Here is a 20046-nt window from a genome sequence, read left to right as displayed (position 1 = left end):
TGATTGGTTCACTCCTCTACGCGGCGGTATAATCATCTTACTTATTTACATTCCCGTAAACTAGTTGTAACAAGCTTTTTAGTGTAGCTAGAATTGAGAGCTGACTTTGTAGCTTAAGTTCATCTAGTGGAGCTCTTTAGTGTAGAAAGTGTGAGAGCTCTTAGTGAGTAGTGACTTAGTAAATTATGTGTCTAGTGATCATAGTAACTAGAATTATTGGATAGGTGGCTTGCAACCCTTGTAGAGCTAGAGCAAGTTTGAATTTCGCTATTTGTCATACTTATCAAATTGCTTTAGTTGGTTTATAGATTTTTAAATAGGCTTTTCACCCGCCCTCTAGCCATATTAGGATCTTTCAGTGGGGTAGGGCAAAGGCGGACGAGGTTGGGGTGAAGGTGGACGGGGGGCGGGCTACGGTGGGCCAGCGACTAGAAGCTGGACCACAGGTCGGTTCGCTGGAACTGGAAGTTTTGTCCGGACGCACTGCGGGCGCCGAACTTCCGGGCGCTAGTACCTCCGCTCAAATTGTGGTGACTGGGCTACAACATCCTAAGAGATTTTTTTCTATAGCTAATAATAAAAAGGTAAAATTTCTGCCATAACTTTTTTTCCGCCATAACTTTTTTCTGTCTCTTTTTCCACTCCGGTATGCTTGTATATATTTTTTCCTTATTCCAGCCCTAGTTCTATTCATATTTTTTCCTAGATTCTTTTTTCCATCCTTCGGTCTGCCCTTCTCAGAGTCTGTATCAAACTAGGATAGGACTCAAACTAATCGATGAATTATTTATCTATACCTAATAATAAAGTGGCAAAAATTTTCTTCACCTATTTTTTGTCCGGTCATCCCTTAACTAACTTTGTGAATGTGGAAAATCAGTCTGTAGCCCTTCTCTCTATATAACTAGGAATCCTAATCCAATTAGATCTCTCCGATTTTGGGTGGATAGGAATCTTAATCCAAATAGAAAAATATAATAATATGGACAACTAGGAATCTAATATTAATCCAATTAGATCTCTCTAACTCCAAATAACCGGAATAGAAATCTTAATCTAAATAAAAAATATCAGAATAGAAATCTAATAAAAAGGAAAGAAGGGTATAATTTCTTTGTTTAGTTTCTTTTCTGTTGAGCAAGGAAACCGCCAACACCTGTCAAAAGAAAATGGAAAAAATAAAAGCCTACTCGTACACCCGTGGGACAAAAAGCAAAAAAAATACAAGCCTAGCCAGAGATCGTACTCAGATCCCATATATATAAATTATATAAATAAATAAATAATAGAAAATCATATAAATTATAATAAATAGATAAATAACAGAAAAGTAACCGCACCGCACCACATGTTTTATATGATCTATAATAAAAAATTCGATTGAGTAGTTAACACCTTAGAGTTTATGGGACAAAAGAAGTGTAAAACCATGGTATTGCATATATTAGGTTAATCCGCATATTATATATATATATATATATATATATATATATATATAATATAAAATATCTAATGTCCATGTTAGAGAAATCTGCATCCATGCATGATAGGGAGTTTGATTCAAAACAAAATGAAATTGATGATGCAATCACTGTATAGAGTCTAATTCTAAGACAAAACACGTCTATACAAGTTTGTAGGCCTAAACATAATTAACCAAAACCGAAAGAACCAGAAACGAAAAATTTGATTCTTGATATTGAGGAACCGCAATAATCGAAGAAAATTCGGTTTGGCAAATTTTTATGAGTCCTTCAAAAGAGTCACCAAACTCGATATCTATGGATACTATAAAGTTAAAATTATGATACCATTATGGGTACATCTTTGTGCCTTATGATTAAAGAAAAAAAATTCTAGCAAGACTTGTTTTACTTAATATTAGATAGTTTTTTCCGTTGTAACGCACGGGTATATTTGCTAGTTCTTTTAAAAAAATTAGAGAATTTTCATCATGAGCGCATCGTCGCTCAAGATGTCAACGGGGAATTCCCCGTTGGGGGATAGCTTCCCATCCCTGTCCCCGTGGGGTAAAAATTTCCCCATCCCCATCCCCGTGAATGCCAACGGGGGAAGTTCCTCACCCATCCCCACCCCCGTGCGGGGATTTTATCCCCGTGGGTCCCTGTCCCCATCACAAAATCCAGCGAGACGGAGAAGACGGGGGATGGAGGATATGAGGGAGCAGGCACAAAACGGAGAAGAGGGTGAGGTACAGTGAGATCCGGCTGGCCAGCTGAGCCGTCGTCGCTGACGGAGGGGAAGAGGCGATGCACCGTGTCTAGGGACAGCCACCACTGAGCGCCACTGTCGACAGAGAGGAAGAGGCGACGGGCGTTGTCACGGCCAGGAACCGGGTGGAGCCGCAGGCAGAGAAGAGAGGAGCAGGGGCCAGTGGTTCAAGCCGACGCGCACGGGATTGAACGTGGTGGGGGCAGCCACGCCGCTGGGCCACCCGCCCTCTCCCTTGCTGGAGCGGTCGCGCCATCGGGGGCCGACCGTTGCTCGATCGATGAGAGGTGGAGGGAGTGCGAGACTACGAGAGCGAGAGGGAGTGCGGCGGCAGGGAGGCAGAGTAGGAGACAAAAGGAGCTAGGTTTTTCTATATATATGTGGCATTCTTACGTGGGCTTTGTTGGGCTAATGGGCCGAGGGAATGAGTTGAGGCTGTGATGAGCAGGTGAGGAAGCGGGGACACGGGTTAACGGGGACGGGGGACAGGCTCCCAAACCCGCCCCTGCCAGACCCGATGGGGAATGATTTTCCCCTATTTAGTCTCCCGTGAAGGATAAATTTAGTTCAATCCCCATTCTCTAATAGGGGAATTTCCCGTGGAAAATCAGGGATCGGGTCCCATTGACATCTCGAATCGTCACAGAGATTTGTTTTTCCAGTCCCACCGTCAATGGCACAATCAAATCAAATACCGTCAAGGCCTCAAGATTACTACGGCCCATTAACTAAAATTTACGGCCCAAAATGGCGAAGGGCGAAAGGGTGACGGAGCTTTGTATCCCCTTTGTATAGTTCCCCAAATCCCGAGCCGCGCCACCGGCAGCAGAGAGAGATGCCGCCGCCCACTCGCCCCGTGCACGGCTCCTCCGCCTTGGCCCCGTAGCCACCAGATCCTAGGCGCACCAGGCTTCCATCGCGGCGAGCTCATGCCTCCGCTTTAGCTCCCTGTCATCTCTAATTTCTCGTCCTGGTCAGGGCAGGGGATGTCAAATCTCGATTCCACGACTTCGCCGGCTGCAGCGGCGGCGGCGGCGGAGATGGGGACGGCGGAGCGGGACTCTACCACCGCTTCTGTTTCAGGTATGCGAGCGCCCATGCCCTCAACTCGGCCCCTGCTATGTGTCGCAGCAACATAGCCGTTATTTGGTAGGCCTTAGAGCTAGGGTTCATGGTATCAACTTGGGATGTGTGCTTCGGTTTGTGTTCATGGCCACATAGTTCCTTATATGAACGTTTGCTTAACGACTTTGTTGTTCCACATGCTATGCAATTCATTGCCATTACTACTCTGTGGAGAGATCGTGCTAATCGGGTTGTTTTCTGGTTCATAGCTTTGAATGGGACACAGAAATGCAAGAAGAAGAAGAAGACAAAGAAGAAGAAGATAAAGACTCAGGAGCAACAGGAGCCGCCTGATTTGGATTCCACAGCAGCAGCAGAGGCGGAGGGACAAGTAGAGGCAAAGCGAAACGAGGTGGAGGAGCAGGAGGCCACCGATGCTACTGCTTCTGGTATGTGTGCGTGCATGCACCCTTTGACCTTGCCATAATGTGGCTACAATGCTTAAGATAAAGCTTATAGCTAGGTTTTATTATCTAGGCAGCAGGTGTTCTGGTTCACACTTTGTTCACCTTTATATGGTTGCACCACATGTCAAGTAAATTCAGTTTTGTTTCTAGTGTGTACTGGTTTCTACAGGGAGAGAGTTCTGATTATAGTTGATTTCCTGATTTTAGCGATGGAGGGGACACCAAAATGTAATGAGGAGGATGCCAAGGTGAAGGTCAGTCTGATGCCTGAGAAGGAAGCCAACACCACTGTTGTTTCAGGTATGTGTGTCCCAACTCCCGACACCCTTTGGTCTTACCATATGTCAGTGTTCTTACTTGGGCCTAGAGCTAAGGTTTATCATATCAAATGGCAATGGTTACTTCTTTTCAGTAGTTCAGTTCATGCTCAGGTTCACATGATTAGATAGATTAGTGTTCTCTTCTCAAGCATATTTAATTTCTATTAAGAGAATGCTCTGATTAGAGTTGGCTCCCAATTTTAGTTTCGGAGAGTACACCAAAACGTAAGAAGAGGAGGAAAAAGAAGAACAAGATGCAGGGGCAACTAGATTCCGCAAAGGCATCACCTAGTGTTGTTGCCATGGATATAACTGTGGCCAATAAATCTGAAAATGGTTGCACAGATGTCGTAGGGGCATCAGGACATGCTGATGTTAATATGGATCCCATAAATGGTGATGATCCAAGTAGTGCTCAGTCAAAGGCAAATGATGCTGATGTTTTACTGAAGAATAAGGATGGAAACAAGGAAAATAAGAATTGTGCTGAGAACAGCGGCTTGTTGCAGGAGAGCTCTGCAGGAAGAAAAAGACAGAGGGGAAAAAGAAAGTGGGCTTCAGCCAAGGGAGGACAAGGCTTCTCTTCTGATAATGGTGGCGTGGTTGCTAAGCATAGCCTGCATTCTTCAGCAAATCATGGTCTTAGCTGCATATGTGCTTCATGTTTAGTTGAGACACATGAAGAGAAGATCCAAAATATCTACTCACCAAGAGGATCGCTGGTAAGGTTTCAAAGGAAGAAACTTCTGATCTTGGACCTTAATGGTCTGCTAGCAGATATAAATCAAGATTACCATAATGCACACTTGGCACATGCAAAGGTTCGAACCAAATTAGGTAAACTTGATATCTTAATAGTTGAAACTGTTCTTTTAGTAGCAATGTAGGTTGTAGGATATACGATTGTAAACATACTAATTTGCAATTTGCTGCATGTTCCAGTTTTCAGAAGACCGTACTGTGATGATTTTCTGAGATTCTGCTTCCAGAATTTTGAGCTAGGAATATGGTCATCAAGGAAATGGTTAATTTTGCTCCCTCCTTTCTTTTTAATATTTATACAATAAATGGCGCTAATTGTAATATTCTAACGCACCAGGGAAAATGTCAAATCGGTTGTTGATATCCTTATGAAGGATCTGAAGCAATACCTACTATTTTGTTGGGTAAGTAATAGAAAGCTGTATATTTTTGTATCTGGTCACGAATTTTTCCTTTTTGGTCATTGTTTCCATTGGTGAAATGGTGGCAGGTAATCAACTGGTAATGCTGTGTCATTTAGCTCATTGTACTATAGCTATGCATTTTTTATGCAGCTAAAGTACGATTAGTGAGCCATTAGTTGGCCTAGTTAATGCATTGTTGTCATTTGGTGTTTTCATAGCAGCCACATCAGTTACTAGATTACTACCTAAGCCATTGGCAGCGTGTCCTCATGGGCATTTTTTTTTCATAGAAGACCCCTGGTTAATCAATTTAGCTTGTCCATTGCAATATGTGAAGCGCAGCCAATATCTCATTCTCCTCCCCATTTTCTGTGTATTTCAGATTCTCCCTGCATTTTGTAATTTCAGATGTAGATTTTTCTCCACAGTTGTATGTCTGCTTAGATTATCCTCTGGGCTACATAAACTTTGGACTATGGGTTGTGAGGTTTATGAACTTGTCACCAAATTATGAAAGTAATGCAGTGGGTATATCTATATGTGTGGCACTAATAAATCAAAATAAGCTTGAAACTTCAGTTTGCCATTTCAGGTAGCATCTGTGCACACAACAACATTAAGTAAAGGAATTATTTAATTTGACAAAAAAATACAACACGATGCCATAGCGTTTCAGCTCAAGTCTTTTAGGAGTTTTAAATCCAGAATACATTTAATTCACAGAAGCTAATTAACATAACTTAAAATACATATGGTGGCATACTGGCATGGAATATTTTTGCTGCTTGCAGGTGAGGTTAAGTGTTGAAACTCTCCAATAGGGATGAAAACAGGATGGATATTTGCAGATGTCCGTTCGAAAATGGTTCAAATACTAAATGGCTAATCTGTATATGAATTATGAATCTGGACATTCAATATCCGTCCGTTTCCAAATCTGAATACTCAAAGTCAGATTTCTGATACGTATACAGGATGGTATCAATATTCGATGCATCTGACACTATTCGTGTCTGACTCTGAAGTCTGAATCCCCAAAAGAAACAACTGCTTGTATTTGTATCTGTAATATCCATTCATATCAGATCCCAGTCTCCACTGCTTAGCTGTTGAATGAGGTTTGATGAACTACTAACAGTAAACTTCATCCAAGTAACTTCTATTCACAACTGACACCTTTTCGTTGCAACAAAAAGATAATTTCACTGAACAAAATGGACCAGGCTCCCCCAGGCCTCAAACGTGGAAATAGGAGCGAGCAACAAATATATTTTATTTAATTGCACTTGCGCTAGCCAGGATTCGAATTCCAGACCTCTAGTCCTGATACTATATGGAATTGCATGCATCGGCCAGTTCCCCAATAGCTTAAGCTGCTAAGGAAAGGTGGACAATTCACTTATACTTCAATAATAACATTAGTGCTTTGTTGACTACAATGTTTTCAGGTCGCCCGATTAATCGCAATTAGTCGTCCTGGTCGGTCCCTGGTGTTCGATTAGGAGGACCGACTCGATTAGCTCGACCAGAAAGCTGGTTGTCCAATTAGTCGTCCGACTAGGACAGGGACGACCAGTTTGGTTACTCTGTTTTTGGGCCTGTTTAACTAGGCGGACATGTGGGACTATTGAATGTCAATGTTTATGACTTTATGTTGAACACTTTAGCTTATCTGTACTTAACTAATTTGGTTATGTAATATGCTGGCTTGTGTGGCTGCTATGGTCTGCTAAATGTTAGTTATTTTGCTACTGCAGCAGTGCTGCTGTTCAGGTGCGTCAAGATCAAGACTGCATTAGTGTCACCAGCTAAACACTAATGCAGTCTTGATGCTTGCTTTATTGTGTATACTATATATATATATATATATATATATATATATATATATATATATATATATATATAGTATACATGTCCTGAAGTGTTTTATTGTGTATATATATAGTATATATGTCCTGATATACATGGACGACCAGGGTCGACTAATCGGCCTGGTCGACGACTAATCGCGATTAGTCTCCTGGTCGGTCCCATGGCAACCAGGTTCGACCAGACGACCTGAAAACATTGGTTGACTATATACTGGTAATGATACCTAGAGAATCACAATGAGCTGCTTCCTTCTACACTTCTTTGGCATCACACCTTTCTGCCATGTATGGAGATATTTAGGCTGTTGACATTTTGCCATTTGGTTTTCTCACTCAAGATCCAAATGTTAAATTCATTTGAAGTTCTGAACGCATCGAGTAGCATATAGATACCATTATCTTCAGACTGGATCCTCACATCTCTAAAGCATTAGGCATGGCTGTATGGGAAGCCACTTAGCTGCCAATGGCTTCAATCACACTTCTTAACTGTGAGGGCTAGTGGGCTACTATTGATATGTGAATACTTAGTTCTTTTTTATAATTCAAAAGAACATCTAGGGCACCCCTTTTCTGAGGTTGACTGCCACACGAGCACTTCAGCATGTTGGCCTTTTTAGACCCACCAATGACCCACTAAACGTACTTTACTTACAGGACAGTGTAGCATCAAAGAACAGTGACCCATCATAAACTTACTCTTACTTTTAATATGATAATGGATGCTATGGATGTCGCTGTAAATCTCCAGGTCAAAATAACCAGTTCCAATTTTTCTTATTGTTATTTGAAGTTGGGTGATGATAGTTCATATCTTTTGTTGGAATGCTGTCGGCTGTCGCCTGTGTTGTCATATTATTTTCTATTATGATTTCTATATTTGGTTTGCTAGTTACTCATGTGCTAATGTTTTTATTGATCTTGTTTGTCAGGACATGTCTTACTGCACTGTTACGGGGTGCAAAACAATTGACAACAAGGACAAACCGTTAGTGCTGAAGGAACTAAAAAAGGTTTGGAATAAGGATGAGCCAAATCTCCCATGGGAGCAGGGAGAGTTTTCACCTTCAAATACATTACTGGTGGATGATTCGCCCTACAAGGCTTTGTGCAACCTGGTATTAAGTTCACCTTTTTATAGTATGTCTGTGATTTCTGTTAAATTTATGGTCCATTTTTGTAATTCATGCACTTTGGTTCTGTTATTTATTTTGTGCAGCCAAACACTGCAATCTTCCCTGAACCCTACAGTTACCTGAACCAGAGGGATGATTATTCCTTGGGTATGTTTTAGCATTTCACAATGCTGTTTACGTTTTGTAGTATCATATATTCTAATGTTCAGTATACACTAAACAGGACCTGGTGGAGACCTTCGGGTTTATCTGCAGAGAATTGCTGCTGCAGACAATGTTCAAAATTTTGTTCGGGATAATCCATTTGGTCAGAAGTCCATCACAGAGAGTGATCCAAACTGGAATTTCTATGTGAAAATAGTTGATAAGATGGAGAAGAACATAGTTGATAAAGTGGAAAAGAAAGTAGTTGATAAAGCGAAAAAGGAAATGGTTGATAAAGTGGAGAGGTCCTTAGGTTAATAGGAACGAAGGTTCAGTCAAGAAAAAGTTTTGTATTTGTTTGCTTAGCAGGAGTTTTGCATTGCGCCAGTGCTATCATGTGTAATCTAGTTTAGTAATTGTTGTTTCATAGACAAAACTTGATTTGAAGAATTTTGATAGGTTTTGTTCTTCTGGCTGAGGGATGAATCATTGTTTGTCCTGTATCGAGTATTACAGGCTTTCTGGTTTGCTGTAACTTAGTTACTGTTGGAAGTTTTGTGCTGCAAGAATGTTTCAGTTCGATGGAGCTGTAATATATTCGAATTGTTGTAAATCATCCCGGTTTCATGGTTTCTTGCCTTGCTTCCTTTCTTATGTTTAAATTTTAAACCCTTGACCTTGCCTTGCGCAATGCTTGCTCAATTCAGAAAGGTTTGTCATTTTGTTGGTTATAGACCATGATGTTCAAGACAAGCTAATTTGCTCATGATGTTCAAGACAACCCTTGTTTTTAAAACTATGATGTTAAAGACAAGCTAATTTGCTTGTCCTAAGTGTCATTCGAAATCTATGACATTTAGGAGACAAACTAATTTGCTCAGTTTTTTTTTTTTTTTGCCAATTAATTTGTCCTGGATGTCATATTTCAATTCAGAGGTAGTTTGTTATAAAAACAAAGTATGGATGGAGTATTTTGTGGAAGTACTAAGGTCTATGCATGAAAAGATTCTCAATTCATGCAAAATCTGATTTTTCCTCATTGAGAGGTATAAACATTTTCATACAAAATCTGTGTTTTTTTTCTCTCCTTGAGAGCCGTAAACATGTTTTCAACTGTTGGCAGCACGCTGTATAGACCAGCATGCCACCAAGATGAACTGTCTCTGTTTCCTGAATCATTCCCTTGTACTGTCTGATAATGCATCTCTAGCTCTTTTATATACGTGTATATGCAACTCTTTTGGATGGTTGAGGATGCCATCACTGAAGATTGATCTAACGGTGAGCAGTCACTACATCTGAGGTGCAGCTTGTCAGGGTACTGAATAATGCAGCATGACGTGCCTGTTTGATGTTTAGTGCAGGTTGCAGAGTCATGAGTCCCGCGTGGCACAACTCTGCAGCACATCCTGGAGGCTGGAGCACAAGGAGTTCCCACCTGGTCCAGCTGAAACCTTCAATTGCCAGTGCCAGGCCATTATGAGTTTCTGGTATCCAAAAGAGACATGCTGTAAGTATTCTCATTTTTTGGTTTGCACGTTGGCTTGTCTGCATTAATCTAAGCATACCATCCTTGGTGCTGATTATTGCTCAAGCTTCTTCTCTGATGTTACCTACAACTGGCAAGGCTAATATCTAGAAAAACATTGAAGTTGGTTTTTGATGAGAGATTTTAACAAAAAAAAAAACCTTTGCATATATAAATTCGAATCCTGAGTTATAGAAGGCCTCGTTTGCCTGTTGCATATGCCAAAAATGCTGCTGACTTGCTTACAGTTACATTTAACAATCCACGTGGGACACTGTATAGTAGCAATGTACGTACACTAGTGGCACAAGGAGACGTGATCAAGCAAGATTCTGCAGAGCACAGAGCACTCCACCAGACCACCAATAAATTGGTGCCCCCATATATACTTCTCGCTACACCACACTACAATACTAAAGGGATCCTTAGGCTGATGCCTAAACTGGTGCTGCATTGGCCATGCACTCGTCGATACGATACATTGGTGTGGATGGCTATGCTTCATGAGCACGATGAAAAAACATCTACCTTGATGACTTGGACCACACATCATCACGAAGATGTGGCCGCAACTTGTCTGGGCTGGTAACAACAAGCACATCACCTTCAGAGATGATGATGCCCTGCTTGCGAGGTTGGTACTGGCTGTCTCGTGCGGCTTGTGAAAGCTGTCCTTTTCTTCTTCTTTCCCTTTTCCCTTTGGTTATATAGCACAATGTCGATTGTCGAAGCAAAGGGGGAAGCCGGAAGACATGCCGCTGCATACGGCCAAATGCATGGTTTACTACATCGAGAAGTGGAGCTGCAAATAAACTAATTCCATCGAAGTAAACAAATCATCTTGATACCTTGAACAGCTAAATAAACAAATATCCAATTCTAACGGTATTGCTCCAATCTCGATACGTCTTCTGATCAAGCAAAAATATATTTAGATATGATACTACTAGCAGTAGAACCAGTCTCCATCCACATGTGCATGTGATAGATGGCTGCCATGCGCGCTGCAATATATTTCTGACAGCTACAAATATCGGTTCTTTTGACTGGACTCAAACTGCATGCAAGGAATCAAAGAACAAAGAATTGCTTGGTTTGTTTGATACTGTACCGACTAGTCTGTTTGTTAAGGGAATCAATCCGTCCGCTATGGATCAGGAGGAGCCCTGACCTACCATGCTGCTGCTCAGACTCTCCTCTTCATACAGATAGAGAGGTCACATGGGAGCTGGTGGAACCTTCTGATGACTTATGATGGGCAAAAGGGAAAACTATATGTATGCAGGTAGCAGCATCATGTGCATCCAGCCAGTCTAGCTGGTGCTGCACATAGGTCTTTTCTCTTTTGTTTGTGCCCTAAACATGCATTGCAATTGCAAGATTATTGGTGTGCCTCACTCAGCCTGTGCCCCTGTGGAGGTGGGGGCACACCTCTCCTCTCCTCCTGTCTCCTGTAGTCCTGTCCTTGTCCTGCCTTAATAGCCTTGCTTGCCACAGTAATTGCCTTGCGTTGCCAGTTTGCCACCACCAACTCCTTTTTTTTCCCCATGTGGCTGTGACACCCAAATACTAGTACCAATCACCTTTTAATCCCATCACTAGGTACCGTACAAAATTCTTCATTCCCGTGACAGTTACTAGCTGTTACTGACCATTTCCTAACAGAAGCCGTAGATTTGGCATAAAAGACAATGGACAGTCAGAAGTGAAAATAGGAGCAGCGAGCATCTGAATGAAATCTGACCTTCTGCAGATGTTAGTACCCTGAATTGAGTAACCTTCATCGACTACTACTAGTACCATGATCAAATGAATGACACATCATGATTCCCACCCAGAAAAGGTAGGAAAGGTGCTGGAAAAGGTAAAGATGGAGACAAGCATCAGATCTTGCCCACCACCTAGAATTTCTTGGTCTTCATATTTTACTTCATGCTGAGCTAGCCTAGGCTAGCAGTGATGTGGATACTGTCAGGATCACCACGTGTTTGGTGCAAGGGGAAGACGCATGCATGATCAAATTTGTTCTTCTTATTACTTATTGCCGCCATCAATCTCCAAAAATCTCTGCATTAGTGCATATAGTAATTAGTAATAGTACCAGCCATATGGTACAACTTATTTATATTTATTTGTTTTAGATTTTCATTATTAGTTCCTGTTTAGTAGTCAAGAGGCTGGTCCTATGTGGAATATATAGATAGCGTATCTGTTAGACATAATCTGCTGCTCTCTATTTTCTCCTTGGTTGGAGACTGGTCGGCTCGGCCGACCACTTCCAGTTGGGAGTTGGGGACTGATCGGCTTTGCCGACCAGCAGTATTGCAATAGGCCACCTCTAGTACATTAGTTGGTAGCTATTACATCAACCATGTCTTGGTAGTGGGCTGATGTAAGCTTTGTACTGCTAGGAGTAGTTGATATACTCTGTACCGTAGGAGTAGGTAGTTGGTGGTTTTATTGAAAACACGATATTCATGTTCGTTAGTACCATAACCAAGCATGAAATATTCATCAACCTTTGGTGCAAACTTAGAGCTTTTGGATTTCTTGTTAAGTATGAAACACTTGGATTTAAAAACTCTAAAGTAGTGCACCTTAGGACTTTTTACCGGTTAGAAATTCATAGGCGGTCTTTTCTCTTTTCTTGTGAAGATATAAGCGGTTGATTGCATGGCATGGCGTGTTGATCGCTTCCGCCCAATAGTTGGTTGGAGTCTTGTACTTATCCAACAATGCTCTTGCGGCTTCTATGAGCGTTCGGTTCTTTCTCTCCAAACACCATTTTATTGTGGAGTGTATGGAACCGAAAACTCATGCTTGATTCCTTCTTCATCAAGGAACTCTTCAATGTTGGCGTTCTTGAACTCCGTCCCATTGTTACTTCTAACTCTCTTGATTTTGACATCAAACTCATTTTGGGCTCTTCTTGCAAACTTCTTGAAGATACCATAGACTTCACTCTTTTCACGCAAAAAGAATACCCAAGTGAAATAAGAATAATCGTCAACAATTACAAACCATATTTGTTACCACCAATGCTTATATAAGGCAACAGGTCCAAATATGTCCATGTGAAGCAACTCCAATGGCCTTTCGGTTATCATAATATTCTTGACGGGATGTTTAGCTCCAACTTGTTTTCCCGCTTGGCATGTGCTACAAATCCTATCTTTCTCAAAAGAAACATTTGTTAGTCCAAAGATGTGTTCGTCTTTTTGAAGTTTGGCCAAGTTCCTCATCTCAACATGGGCAAGTCGGCGATGCCATAACCAACCCATGCTAGATTTTGCCATTAAACAAGTCTCGGGATTTACTCTATTTGATGTGAAATCAACTAGATAGAGTTTTCCTTTTAAATGACCCGTAAATGCAATAGAGGAATCCTTCCTTCTATAGACTTCCATGCCCTTATCTGTAAAGAGACAATTGTAACCCATTTCACAAAGTTGTGAGACGGACAACAAATTGTATCACAACGAATTCACAAGTAAAACATTTAAAATTGAATTATCATTTGATATAGCAATTTTACCCAAACCAAGGACTTCACATTTTTCATTGTCACTAAACACAATATTTCCACTTTGATCATGACTTGGTTGGAATGATGTGAACATGTCCTTCTCTCCGATTATATGATTTGTGCATCCACTATTCAACACCCAACTTGTTCCACCGGAGGAATATTCCTACAAAGACAAATTAAGCTTTTGTTTTAGGTACCCAAAAAGATTTGGGTCCTATGGGGTTAGTCACATAAAACTTGGGCACCCAAACACTCCTCAAAATTTCCTTTCTCTTTTGGGCACCAACATACTTAACCACAATCTTGTCATCCTTGTCCCAACAACACATATAGTCACCAGCATAGCACCATGGAAGTGGTGCTTGTGGCTTGGGAGTATAGGATTGCTTTGTCTTGATTGTCTTGTTACTTGTAGGTTGGATCTTTGGAATATAGATCTTGTTGTTGGCCTTGCATATAAGCTCATCAAGAGCAACACCCTTGTTGAACTTCACATAAGGCACACCATTGATCATGTTCCTTTCATTTGCCTTTCCATCATACCTATTGTAGCCAATGCCTTCCTTGATTGATGGGTGTCTTGATGACTTGTATATAGTCTTGTTGTATTGCTCTTGACACTTGCACCCATTCTTCAAGATCATCTTCAACCTATGAATCTCCTTGTCTTTCTTCTCTAACTCAACAAGGTTAGTTGTATATGCATTCACATCAATTTTATAGCATCTTTCACAACCATTGCTAGTGGAGACATTAGAGTCTTCGGTTGCCTTAAGAGAAGTTGAAGTGCTAGCCCAAAGAGTACTATAGTTTAGCTTAAGATTTTGGTATTTTTATTCTAAGCGTGTGAGGCTTTCTTGAGCTATACTCTTCTCATTCTTGAGGCTAGCTACTTGATCATCAACCGAGAAATGTTCCTTAGTTAATTTCCCAATTAAGTCATTGGCTAAAGACAATTCTACGGTTAACTTTTCAACCTTTATCTTTTCCTCGACGATAGATGCTTCAAGTGCAGGGTTTTTTCTCTCTTTCTTGAGTGATTATATCTCCTTGCAACTCTAAGCATCTATCCCTCTTCTCTAATTTCTTCATTAGCATTTTATTTTAGTGAAGGTCTTTTTACCAAATTTCTTTATCATGGTTGCCTCAATTTCCTCTATGTTCTCATCACAACTATCATACTCATCACTAGAGGGATCGGGTGTAGTATGTACCTTCTCCCCTTTTGCCATGAGACAAGTTGGGGGTGTAGTAGTTGTTGTCGATGAGGTTGGAGAAGAGCTTCGATGGTGAAGATAGGTTGGGGAAGAGTTTTTGTGGTGAAGTTGAGTCGGGGAAGATCATGGTCAGTGAAGAAGAGTGGTGGATGGCGATGCTTGCGTCTCCCTTCTTCTTCTTCTCATCATCACTTGAGTCACTATCACTTGACTCCCATTCTTCCCTAAGATGAGCTTCACCTCTCTTCTTGCCTTTGTTCTTCTTGTCTTCATCCTTATCGTGCTTGTGCTTCTTCTTCTCATTAGGACAATCGGCTATGAAGTGACTGGTTTGACTACATCCATAGCAAAAGCTCTTTTTGAATCTTCTTTTTCCATCACCATAGGTCTTGCGGTTGCTTTTCTTCTTTATAAACTTTCTAAGATTTCTAATCACAAATGCAACCTCCGCATCGGAATCTTCTTCTCCACTTGAGGATTCATCCTTCACTTTCTTCTTCTTCTCTTGACTTAAACCTTGACCTTCATGTTGTTGAGTTGCTTTAAGGGCTGCACTCTTGTTGTATCCCATTGCATTAGGATTTTGATTGTGAGCATTGATTGCATCTTCATCTAGACACTCATGATGCTTGAGTTTTGAAAGAACTTCTTGGGGTGTCATCTCATCATAACCGGGCCTTTCCATGATCACGGACACTAGCATGTTGTTCTTGGCTCTATAGGTTCTCAACATCTTTCTAGCAACCTTGTTGTCATCTCATTCGGTGCTTCCAAGAGCTCTCATACGGTTGACCAATGCTATGAGCCTATCAAACATAGATTGTGTTGTTTCATTTTGCAAGAACATAAATTGTGGGGGTATGGCCCCCGGTATCTACAAGACAAGACATGGGCCGCACCATCAGAGGTGGCCCGGCCCACAAGATCAAGGCGTGCACGGCGCTGCTCGGCGTGCACCACAAGATATTGTATAGTACTAAATAGGCTACTTTTCTTGTAACCCTACCCCTCCATATATATAAGGAGAGGCTGTAACACCCCAAAATTTGTCACTTTTGAAAATAGAGTTAAAATGATTTATTTATGAATTTTCGTGCACATGAAAACATAGGAAAATAAAAATTTTATTAATTTAAAATTTATCATAAGGTAGAAACGTGTTTGTTGCATTCATCCCGGTCGCATCTCATGTTTCTATGTGCAAAATGTGTGTTTTTATACGTTTAGGAGACGAATATCTATCTCTAGGAATTTTCCAGCTTCTTTCTGGAATTTAATTCCTATCTTCTTCACCTTAATCTTTATGTTCCAAGTTCCCAACAATCTTTTTATGTGCTCCAAATAGTTTATTTGGGTTCATCAGGTTCCAAAGTGTCTCCGGGAATTTTCCCCAAATTTTCGGAGGTCTCGGAGTATTTTTCGTGGCTTAAATATTAATTCTGGACTTTTCTAGAATTATTTTATCCATGAAATTAATTAATTCCGAAAATAATAAATTTCTTATTTTATTTTCCAACGCTCAAAGCCCATGTGCAATAATCCTAATAAATCCTAAAGGCCCATGCATTTATTTACTAATAGGCTTTAATGATTATTTAGGGCCCATTAGTAAATATGGAGGGTGCAACATCAATTAGTACCATATCGCTAGTTGACGTGGATATGGGGAGTTTTTCTTCCTATATATATCAACCAACCCCTTGGGCAAAGTACACCAAAACTACCGTATGGGGAGCCTCTAGTTTGGGAAATCTCTCGTGTAGTAAATTATATTTTTCTCCTCTTTCTCTCGCCGTCGCCGTCGCTGTCGCTGCCGCGCTGCCCAACCCGGCCATCATCTCCTTCGTGCAACAAGTCGAGCCCACCCCTGCGCGCTGTTGCCATCGACCGCCGCCGGCCGTGCCTACGTCATCATGGGGAAATCCATCTGTTGCCATCAACTTCATCTCCTGACAGTGCAAGCAAACCATGCATCGTTTTGGTACGTTGCTATGCCTGGCCTGCCTATCTACCATCTGTTGTTGCCTATGCCGAGCAAAAGCATGCAAGCCGTCATGCATGACTGGAAAGCCATACGTATCCACTGGCCAAGCACTGCAGTCCACCGGAACCCTACGCTCTCTGCGGCCATCATCGTCTCATCCGTCAACGCCAGAAAATACTGAGATCCATGAACAATAATCATCAACCGGCCGTAGCGAACCAGGCAGCAATGCAGATCACGTATGTCACCGCTCATGGAACAGTCTGATATGATCACAGTACGTACCTGCTCCTCTTTGAAGTCTCTGTTTCCTTGTTAACCCAATCACTAGATCATATTGATGCAGCATCTCCGATCAGTTGGAGGAGCCGCTTGTGAAACCCGATCTCGCCGCTGTCTGCTTCAACGCCGACATCGCTGTTCCTCATCTGGCATCGGTGAGGACCTCCGCACGCCTCCGGTTAGTTTTCCCTCCTTGACCTGCACCCTGCTAGCTTTGTTGAGCTCCTATACGATCATCAGTTGTTGTCGTGCGCCGTGCGTGCTCCCTGCTCCAGTTAGCTATTCCAATTAGCTTGATGACATCACATGACATCACGTATATGTTATATGGCCGTTTTCTTATAGAAAAACAAATCCAACAATACTATAGAAATATACCACTTACAATCAATAATGGATCCTCACCGTTTCTTCGTTTTAACTCTGATTTGATCCGTTCAACTTGCGTTAGGTTCGTAATTTCATAATCCACATGCTTATACTACTATTAGATGTGTTTTCAACTTTTAAAATTCGTGATTAGATTTAATCTATTATTTTATTGAAGGAAAACTTGTTTAAATCATATCTTCTACGTTTTAGATCCGTTTTAGCTCATTCAAGTTGCGTTAGATTCATAGCAACGAGATCCACGCGTTAGTAACGATGTTTGTCATATCATTATTTCTGAAATTTTATGGTTTAAATCATAACTTGAATAACAATTACGCAACTGGGTTTTATAAATAAAACATGATTTGTTTTACTTTAGTATTACAATTCAAACTTAAACTTGACTTAATTTATATTACCTATAGAATATCCTATATATGGTTTTATATAATTAAACACATGAAGCTAATGGTTTTATGAGTAGATCTCTCGGTAGTTGTATCTTTTCAACCACGCTCCGAGTAGAGTGCTTTTCGCGTCTTTGTGTTCGTAGCGAGACGTAGATTCGTTTCATAAACTTTTCATTTTGATTTTATGATTGGTGTATTGTTCTAATTTAGATCTATTGTTTGCTTCGTGTATGATTGCATGGATGCCTATGTGATGTTTTATGATTACGTCTAGTCAGTGAGGTATACGTGGTGATCAAGAAGAAGAAGAAGAAGAACATTGAAGATTAAAGCTTACCGAAGGATCAGTGTTTAAGGCAAGTATAGCATAGGATCATCCTTGTTGTCCTATACACCTTTAATAACTTAATTCATGCTGCATGTGTCTACCTTGACTACCACTAAGGATATCCTAGTCTTTTGTATTTGTACCTTGATTCCTATTGGGTATTGCATTGGGTAGCTTTGCTAGTGCTCAACTACAACCATGATCTTGTAACTTGACTAATGGTATATGCAATAAATATTAAAATATGTTTTTTTAGCAACATGGAACAAGGGGGCTAGAGCATTGGGCTGTTTTTATGGTGTTCTAGATTCCTCTCCCTAAGGACTTATCTGTAAGTGATCATCCGGGACTTACAGTACAGCTGTGAGGGCTACATGGCTCTAGCTTTAGCTCAGTATGAGGACCTTTTCTAGCTTGTTAGTGGTTACCTTTATTGGCATAAGAATGGCTTGATGAATCGGGTATAGTGCGGCCTCTGTCCCCATGTGTATAGGCTGCGTGTCAATGTGCCATCGGGAAGGGGGGCTCTACATCTGTTTGCCGAGTGAATCTAATGGCCCTAACTTGTTAGACGAACCTTTGAAAGGCTTCATAGTGAACCCTGCAGACCTTCCTTGGAAGTGGGTCAAGAGATTAGCTACCTCGGGCGAAAGGGTAAATCATGACTCACAGTGAAAGTGTACAACCTCTGCAGAGTGTAAAACTGGTATATCAGCCGTGCTCACGGTCACGAGCGGCCTTGGAACCCTTACGGAATAGATGATGGACACTAATTATATGGATGATGAAGATGCTCACTAATGGTTAATTGTTTATGCTATTCATTATTCATGTTTACCTGATCATGTGTTTATGGGCTTGTGATAAACTTGTTGCTACTCCTTTACTAAAATCATGACTCATTAAAGCTAATCGCAGTTAAACCAGTGTCAGCCTTTTGAGCCTTATGAACCCCATGTTATATTTGTTGAGTACGACATGTACTTACGCTTGCTTTATTTTAATTATTTGGATAAAAATCTCGGATGGGTACCAGATTGCTAGAGTTTGGAGGAATTAGGCTTGTGATCAACCAGTCAGTTGTCCCTGTGGAACTGGAGTCTTCGCCTGAAGATCGGAGTTGTCTTTCCGCTGTCTATACTCTGAGGTTAAACTCTTTATACTAATATGTCATGTATCTAAGCATTGTCTATTGATAATACCCTTATTTGTAGCTATATGTGAGATTTGACTTCCTGGGCTCACATATGGTGTGTATCTGGTTTTGTTCTTAAAACCGAGTGCGACAGAGGCAGAGGTCCCCTAGCGGACAAGATATGTACATCTATCTACTACATCTTAATACAATACACCAAAAACACAGGACGTAGAGTATTATGTTGATCAGATGGCCCAAACCTGTCTAAATTGTTGTCTCTGCGCCTTGTGTCACCATCTGGTTCCTGATTACGCGCACCCCCACCAACAAATCTACCATCACAGGATACCCCTCGGTAGACTACCGACGATATTCTATCAACAGTTGGCACGCCAGGTAGGGGTGTGCGCCTTATCCTCCGGTGAGCCAGAGGGCATACCTCAAGATCAACATTAAGTTCTCGGGGATCGACCTTCGATTCTGTATGGGAATTTCCTCATCGTCATCGTCTGTGACGATTTAGCTTCTCGCATGCTTCGGTACATAGAGCACCAGGGCCCGGTGCGATCGCCTCATCCTGTTCGTGAAGCACTCGGTCAAATCATTGACAACATCATCGGCAAGCACCATGACCAAGCAGAGAGCCCAGCTCTAACTAGTATGCAAGATTAGACTCAGTCTTGGGTCCTCACGTCGCCGTAGCGTGCGGCTAAGGAAGGGCCAGGCTATGGATCGAAAAAGGCCTTGACGACAAAGTTTCTGCATACACGCAAGAGGCTCCAAGCAATCACCAAAGAAGGCAATATGCATCAGCCATGCAAACAAGGATTTGCATGTGCTCATGTACGTGCATATAC

General features: G+C 41.3%; 1 protein-coding gene across 1 annotated transcript; it reads left to right on the top strand.

The window, feature by feature from the left end:
* Positions 1–3030: 3030 nt before the first annotated feature.
* Positions 3031–9051, top strand: LOC136551502 (uncharacterized). Its single transcript, XM_066543050.1, has 9 exons — positions 3031–3315; positions 3567–3746; positions 3972–4064; positions 4289–4921; positions 5027–5108; positions 5184–5250; positions 8054–8239; positions 8341–8404; positions 8481–9051. The coding sequence occupies exons 1-9, from the start codon at positions 3219–3221 to the stop codon at positions 8717–8719; spliced, it is 1641 nt and encodes a 546-aa protein (XP_066399147.1). The 5' UTR covers positions 3031–3218; the 3' UTR covers positions 8720–9051.
* The last annotated feature ends 10995 nt before the right edge of the window (positions 9052–20046 follow it).

The sequence above is a fragment of the Miscanthus floridulus genome, chromosome 4, assembly GCF_019320115.1.
Source record: "Miscanthus floridulus cultivar M001 chromosome 4, ASM1932011v1, whole genome shotgun sequence".
Lineage (NCBI taxonomy): Eukaryota > Viridiplantae > Streptophyta > Magnoliopsida > Poales > Poaceae > Miscanthus > Miscanthus floridulus.
The sequence above is the reverse complement of the archived record's forward strand: the minus strand, read 5'-3'. Positions and strand labels throughout refer to the sequence as shown.